General features: G+C 44.0%; 1 protein-coding gene across 5 annotated transcripts in view; it reads right to left on the reverse strand.

The window, feature by feature from the left end:
• OXR1 (oxidation resistance 1) overlaps window positions 1–7,786 on the reverse strand; it is a 261,917-nt gene that overhangs the window by 67,791 nt on the left and 186,340 nt on the right. Inside the window, exon 1 of one of the 5 annotated variants that reach the window (XM_066177415.1) lies at window positions 7,371–7,603. The exons of the other annotated variants lie outside the window; for them this stretch is intronic. Coding sequence (XP_066033512.1) covers window positions 7,371–7,524 — 154 coding nt within the window. The 5' untranslated portion in view covers window positions 7,525–7,603. Of the gene's footprint in view, window positions 1–7,370; window positions 7,604–7,786 lie in introns of those variants that run through there. 5 annotated transcript variants of the gene reach the window in all.

Here is a 7,786-nt window from a genome sequence, read left to right on the forward strand (position 1 = left end):
ATAACAGGAAGCACAGATATTATATCTTTATTAGATTAGTTCTGCTCAATAACAATTAGATCATTATAATCTATTCATAAAGAAATAAAAGAGATTAAAGTAGGAAATCTTTATATTCCGTAAGACCTGGTGACCTGACTCTTCTAACAGCAGGGACTACATTTCAGTCAGCAACTGTCTCATTAACCCTTCCCCGTCTCCTGCAGTTAGATATGCTTGCAGTAATTACAGGAATATTATTTTCAGTTATCTTCCAATGACTTAGGAACCAGAAACAGAGGGCCTAACAGTAGCCTACAAGATACTTGCAGTCTGCAGTTTTTTTAGCCAAAATGGAAGGTTTTTCAGACCAAGGCAATGTCATAATGCCTCCTTCAGTCTCTTCTTGCTAAGCAACTGCTATTTATTCCCTGATTCAGTCTTTCCAAGTCATGCTCTCAAAACTCTTGATCCTTATCACTGCTCTTCACATAATGCTTTTGTTCACATTATTCTCAAGCAAACCCCCAAGCTCAATGAATCTGAGACCTTGCTAATGTTGCATTAGCACTTTGAACACAGCAAAATAGTTTTTTCCTACAACATAGATACAGCATCAATCCCAGTTCATTTTGTGATCCCCCTAACACACATCATACTGCTATCCAGTCAAATGCACAGCATGTAGGCAGAAATAATTAAATTTACAATTTCAGGAACAAAAACAACTGAAAAGAATCAAACTTAAGGCAGGACACTTCTCCAAATGGCTAGGAGAAAAGAAGTCAGCTCTGTGCATGACACTCCTGGTATGTGCATCACATGGGCTTTCTTCTAAAATAAGATTTCGCATTCAAAGTAAACAGAAATGCTTAACCAAATTTTCAGTATGTGTTAACCAACAGCAAGCTTCTTTTCCTGTTCCATTTGCAATATACACGTATACACTTTAATACATTAGAAACTACCCAACTCCAATCTCCACCTTCTGTACAATCTCTCTGCAGTTCAAATACATCTTTTAATGGAAACTTGCAAAAATCTTGTCTGCGCTATTGATACAGCAAGTCAACTTTTCCGATAACAACTCCCCACTTCTTTCAGATATTTAAGCCATTTAGTTGTACATGCTCAAGCCTACAAAACACCACATCAGCAGTTTGACCACCAAGCAGCAATATCAAGTTATATCCTTACACACCTTCAAGAATTTACACTTTGCCTTATCACACTTAAACTCTTAGAAAGGGTAGGTATCATGGGCTTAAGTCAGTCATCTTATCCTGCTGTCCCGTGCCCTACAACAGCTCTGCTCATATGCAAAGGGATCTCCTGTGGATGTGGAGTCATTTGCAGAGCCCCAGGGAAGATCTTACTGTACAGGTTTATTGGATTGGGTTTGCAGATGAACTGGGGGGACCAGTCAACATACACGATGGCAGGGCTGCCGTTCAGCAGGACCTGGACAGGCTGGGGAGCAGGTGGAAAGGAATTCAGCAGGACAATAATCTTCTGCACAGGAAGGAAGAGCCCTTGGTGTTGTACAGCTGGCACCACTCAGCCAAGGAGCAGCCCTGTTGAAAGAAACCCCCAAGAGTCTTGGCAGGCAGAAGCCAAAACAGGAGCCAGAAGCATGACCTGGAAACAAAGAGGGGCCAACAGCACCCTCAGCTGCATTACAAAGAACAGAGGTCAGCAGACTGAGAGCACACCTACTATCCCTGCACTCCGACTGCTTTTCGAAAACTGGCTCCAGTGTCCCTCCCCCGGCCCCCACTCAATATAAGGAAGGCACAGGTACAGAAAACTATTTCGGTGAAGGGACACCAAGGTAGTCAGGGACTGTGACAAGAGGCCAGGAAAACAGAGCCTCTCCAGCCTGAAGCAGAGGTGGCTTTGAAAGACTGTAAGGGGAGCCATCCTGTACCTTCTAGATAGCCTTCCCAGAGGCATCAAGATGACAGAGCCTGTCTCTTCAGTGACATAGTAGGAGAAGAAAAGATATCAGACAAAGAAGAAATAAAAGGGTTTCTGAGTAGATCGAAGGCAAAAAACCCTGACTGACCAGTGCAGCTGTGCAGTTTCCATCTCTGGACATTTCCAAAGCAGAATAAAGCACAGAGAAACCTAGCCTGAAGGGAACCAGCTAGATTCCCTACTTTTAGCAGGGCTAAACAATCTTACCTGCAATTTGAGTGATCTGTAACTATGATTCCTTCCATTTTTTTTTGGCAGGCAATACAGATACATAAGGCCACCCCACCAAATCAAGCCAGAGAGATTTACACATGTAACACAAGGTGTGTTGCTTACTAATGAACTGAAAATTATTAGTCATACATGTAGTGACCTGAAATGCTGCCATGAGTACAACAGGTTCTCAATAAAATATCACCTTCTAAACTGTTTGAATGCTAGAAATGGGAATTAACCAGAAAAATTAAGATAAAAACATAACCAACATGGCATATTAAAACGAAAATGTAATATAGTCAAAAGATACCAGAATATCAGAAAAAAATGTTTCAGTCATCTGCTAGATTAGTTTATAAACGAAACTTCAGTAAAACATTTGACACATCAGAATCCTGCTGAACAGCAAAAACTGCACAAAGAATTGTGAGGGATGTAAAAAATTCAGCAAAGAGGCGAGAGAAATAGAAATCAGGAGAATGGAGGGGTATATCAATGAAATCCCAATGGAGTAGTTTTTAACACAGTTCAACTGCACATCAGCAGACAAATTCAAAAGGACAATCAACAGCAAAGGCTGGGTAAAAGGACACACAATGAATTCTGAAGTTCCAAAGCTTGGACGAATAAAAGCAGGGAAAGATGCAATAGCACAAGGCAGAACCTGAAGTAAAAGATCATTTAACATCACATGCACCAAGGGAATACTCAAGAAATCCTGTACACTAGTAGTGCAGAAGTCTGAAGAGCTTGTGCATACATTAACATATCACAAGATGACTGAGTCACCAGCCTGATACATTCCAAGATCACATTTGCTTCTTATGCCTGTACCAACCAAATTATTTTCAGACATGAAAGCGCAGCATTAGCGTCTTTGTAAAGGCTGACGGTACATTTCATATGTGCTTCATCTGGAACAGAGCGTACAAGAAAACTCACAGAAGTGCGTCTCCCCGGTTTCAATCCTCTTTCCTACATTAACATACACCTGGTAACTTCTTAAAAATGAGGTACTGAATAAAGATGAAAGGAGAAAAATCACCTGCCTTATTCTTATATTCGCTTTATTCTAAGACAGATTTTTAGAAACAAAGATACTAACTTTCACAGCAGGACTTAAAAAATGTATTATAAGTTGGCACTGCACATTTATCTTTCTAATGTACTGCTACTACCTTGACCATAGTACAGAGGACTGACAGGCCACACAGTTTACTGGATATACTGTGTATAGTAACCTTACCAATCAAGACTCCAAAGCTGGTATGAAAGAAATGTAAATAAGCCCACAGGCCACATGGTTCAGAACTGAACAATCAAGTTGAACCTGAAGGAGAAAAACAACAACAAAAGTTTCAAAAGATGGCTGCTAGAACTTCCCTGACAGACTGGTTGAGAGGAGTCTCTGAATCACTGATTTTTATTTAACTTCTGTACTTAATGAGAGACACACTGCACGAAGTCAGCACCACCTATGCAGTGTGTCTTCTCCTCCCATGAAGTAACCAGATAGAGAAGTGAGGCGAAAATATCTAGGAGGGAAGAAGCATAAGACTCCAAGTATGAAAGTATAACCTCACTGAAACAAAGGGTTATCCAGAAGAAAAGCCTCTTGAATACATTTACCCCAGCCTTCAGTTTGAAGTAGAATTATTGTCAACATCAAATCGGGTCAGCTTAGCACTGTCCCAGTGATGGACGACTCTGTGTGACATTTTTTTCTCTTGTCCAATTTGAACCTCCTAAGCTAAAACTCATGGCTCCTTGATCTCCTAGCACTGAAAAGAGTGTGTCCCTCTAGGTAGATGTAGGTCATAATTAAACTGCCTCTAAGTTGCCTTGGTCTCCCCTCTGCATCACTAATGCCCAGTTCCCTCAATCCCTCCTCATGGGTCATATGCCCCGTACCCCTAAATACACTGGCTGGATCCTCTATAGTTCCTCAGCAGTTCACCTTTACAGTGGTGCATAAACCAAAGAGAACATTCAATGTATAGCCTCAGCAGTGTCACAGAAAAAAAACAAAACCATGTCCCTAACTGCTGGTTACACTCTCCTTACAAAGCAAAGCAAACAGCAGACTGAACTATGGGATGTGTTGTTGTTTCATTTAAATAACAGGTGTATAGACGAGTCTCAAATTTAACTGAACGTTCGTTCAAGTAAATCCTGCAGAAAAGAGAATTCTTAATCACACATTCCCTAAAGCCTTGAGTTGCATCTTAAAGCAACTAAAACCACATGCAACTTCAGCATGCCAACACCTACAGTACATAATAATAATCAAGAAAACGACACTGTTCTAGCTAAAGTTTTTAGGTAAATCCAGGCTTGAATACAGACATATTATCTCTTCTTATAAATTATCAACAAATTATATTTAGAAGTTATATTTCAAAGCTTACAGGCCCTTTAAAAGAAAAAGAGTAACTTTACACTCTGACACTGAGAGTGTCTTTACTAAAGACAGATGCATTCTCTTGACTTTCTGATTATATTTGCATTTTTATCCTCCATCACAACCATTAAAAGACAAAAAAAATCTTTATGAATTTTTTTCACTGACTAGGTTGCTGACACGAACAGTGTAAACCAGACAAACAGGTTTACAGCCTCCTATGGCCCTACTCAGTCTTCCAGTGAGTCCTTTCTCCCCACTAAGAAATATTATAGACTGTTCTGCATGTATCCAAAGAAGTGATTGAAAGCACAGCATTTGAACAGACTTGCCTCCCTGAACTTGGAAACCTGATAGAGAAGCTGTTCAACTGTTCAAAAAGACAAGCATGAAAATAGTAAAGGTAAAATTATTATTACATTAATTAAATTGAGATACTTCATTGTAGAAGCTAAAAAAAAAGGTCGTTTTTTGTTTCAGGGAAGTCGAAACATGGTTTTAAGGTATTTACGAAGAACTATTCTCTTAACAAGTAATGTACAGCCACAACTGAACCAAGCAAAAAAAAAAACCAAACAAACCCAAAAAACAAATACCAACAACAACACACCAACCACAAACAAACAACAACAAAAAAATAAACCTGAAAGTCCTAAGAGGAGAAGAAAAAACTACAGTAATAGGTGGGCCTGGATCCAGAACACTCCAGAGACTAAGCATTTGGAACATGTAGAATCTGACATTAAGTCTTAAGCTAATGCCAAGGGGACCCATCTCTAACGAAAACAGAAGTTTGATTTCAAATGAAGCATCGTAATCATTGTTACAGTTTCCACAGCACCCATTACCAGGGCACAGGTGGTTTGTGAAAGCCAGCAAAATGCTTGACAGAACAATTCTATAGTCACAAGAATTTATTTCTGCCCATAACTGATAGAAACCCTGTGAAGGGGAAGGCAGCATGGGAGGGCCAAGGTCTAACTGCCTTGAGCAGTATGCTTTGCCTAGGTGAGGAAAAAGGTGCAATAAAGTCCATATATGCAGAAACTCACCCTGCATTCTAGAACTTGTCATTAGCACAAATTTTAAGCATTACATTATGAAAGCATCTCAGGAAATAAATTTTCTGCTCAAAGCTAGAAGAAAAAAACCCAGAACATTACAATGCAGTCTAAGTTAATCTTTTCTCCCAGAAGAGGAGTGAGAAAAATAGAGCCTTTCCCTCCAGGAAATCCCATGGATCACAGAAGACATTTTATACTAACAGCTGAACACAAGAGATTAAAAGACCAGAAGATGCTAAAGCATTTTACTGCCATGTTGGTTCCACAAAAACATGTAAGTAATCTCTGTCAAAAAGTCTTTAACTGCTTGCAGAGGCCTTATTCAAAGTACTTCATTTCACTGCTGAAAAACAAGTTACTGTCTCTTTCTCTCCCCTGTATGTTGCAGGGAGGGTCATGAAATAAATAAAGTGTCACTGTAAATATAGCCAGTTATTATATCCATTCCATGCAAGAGGTGTGACCCAATGCACACAAAAAAACACCATCTACATCTGACTGGTTGCATGGGCATTCCTATTACCTTGCCTGCTATACTGAGTAGCAGACTTAGTTTCCCTTCAAGGAAAACAACTCTTTTACTCTTTCAAAATAACCTACAGTAACAAAGAAACTTAATGTGTTTTAATATTTCACTTCAGTAGAGACCTGACTTCAACCTCACATAGAGACTTGTAACAAACATTTGTTCATCCACTTCACACGGAGCTTCTCGAAACACGGAAAAAAAGGGAAAATATTTACTATCCACTGTATATGCCTCCTTATTACAAAGCACTTTCATATTTCAATTTCTTTCCAAGCAATCACTAGATCATGCTATTCTTACACTTATCTCATGACTTGTTTTTTACTCCCCGTCAACAGCATTACCTCTCTAGAGGTACTGACCTCACCGCGTGCTCCTCCTCTGCATAAACAAGTGTGTGTGCATTAACTGACCACCCCTCCAGTTTTCACAGTATTTCTTGTCAGTATAAGCGCTCACATCAGATACTTACAATGCCGATAACCAACAGCATCATCAAGAAAAGAGGTGACAACAGCAGCCCCCTGACTCCCAGGGACAGGACAAGGAGCCACCTACTACTGTCTCCTGACTGACCTGTTTGGCCACTGAGCGGCAGAGGTACTACTTCTGCCCTTAACATCACCGAGCCCACTTCCCAGTAATGCTGCCTGTTCCTCAGCAGCACCTGAGAGGCAGAAACAACCTCGTACACAACAGACATCTCAAATCGAGGAGGCTGGGCTCCAGGTGCTTTCCTACACGCCGGTCTGCAAAAATACCAGGACGGGGAAGTTAGTAAAGGAAGCGCAGGAGTTGTGTCACGGAAATCAGGAAGGCGTTCAGTCGGTTTTCTGCTGTTAGACGCAGCGCTGGTGCAATCGCTCCGTGGCGCGGCCCCGGCAGCGCCCGGCCCCTGCCCACGTGCCGGCCCTTCCCTTCCCCGAGCGCCGCCCGGAGCCGCCCCGGGAGCGGGGCAGCGGCCGCTGTCCGGGTCCCCGTCAGTCTCCCTCGGCTGCGAGCCCGGGACACGGCGGGGCCGCTCCCAGCTGAGAAGGGACCCTCTGCCCCTGCCGCTCCCGCTCGCTCTCGCTTCCCCCCGAAGCTCGCGCACCCCAGGAAAGCTCGGGAGGGGCGAGGAGCCGAACCCGCTGCCCGGAGAGGCCCAGGCCGCCCGTTGCCCGCCGTTACCCCACAGCCACCTCGGCCCCTTCCCCAGCGGTACCTGGCGTCGGCTTGGCGGGGCCCGGTTCCCCGCGGCTCCGGCCATCCTGGCAGCGGCCGTGGCGGAGGCCGCCGGGCACGGCGCCCCAGAGGCGGCTGGCGGTGCCGCGGAGCAGGCGGCCGCCCTTGCCGGTGAGGGCGGTCAGAGAGTCCATGGCGGCGCTACCGGCCGGGGGGCGCCATGGCTGGACCGGGACCCGCGCGCCGCCGGCCCGCGCCGCAACTTGGGCAAACTTTGGGCGGCCCCGCCCCCTTTTAAAGGGGCCGCGCCGCCGCCGCCGGGTGCGGGCGGGGCCGGGGACAGCCGGGGGCCGCCGTGTGCTCCGTCCCCGAACAGCCGGGACAGCCGGGACACCGCTTCCTTCTGGGCCCGGGCAGGCTCACGGACACCTCTCCATCTCTGTGGACTCACCCACA

Source organism: Chamaea fasciata, unplaced genomic scaffold, assembly GCF_029207755.1.
Source record: "Chamaea fasciata isolate MVZ Bird 193981 ecotype frontalis unplaced genomic scaffold, bChaFas1.0.hap1 SCAF_1, whole genome shotgun sequence".
Classification (NCBI taxonomy): domain Eukaryota; kingdom Metazoa; phylum Chordata; class Aves; order Passeriformes; family Sylviidae; genus Chamaea; species Chamaea fasciata.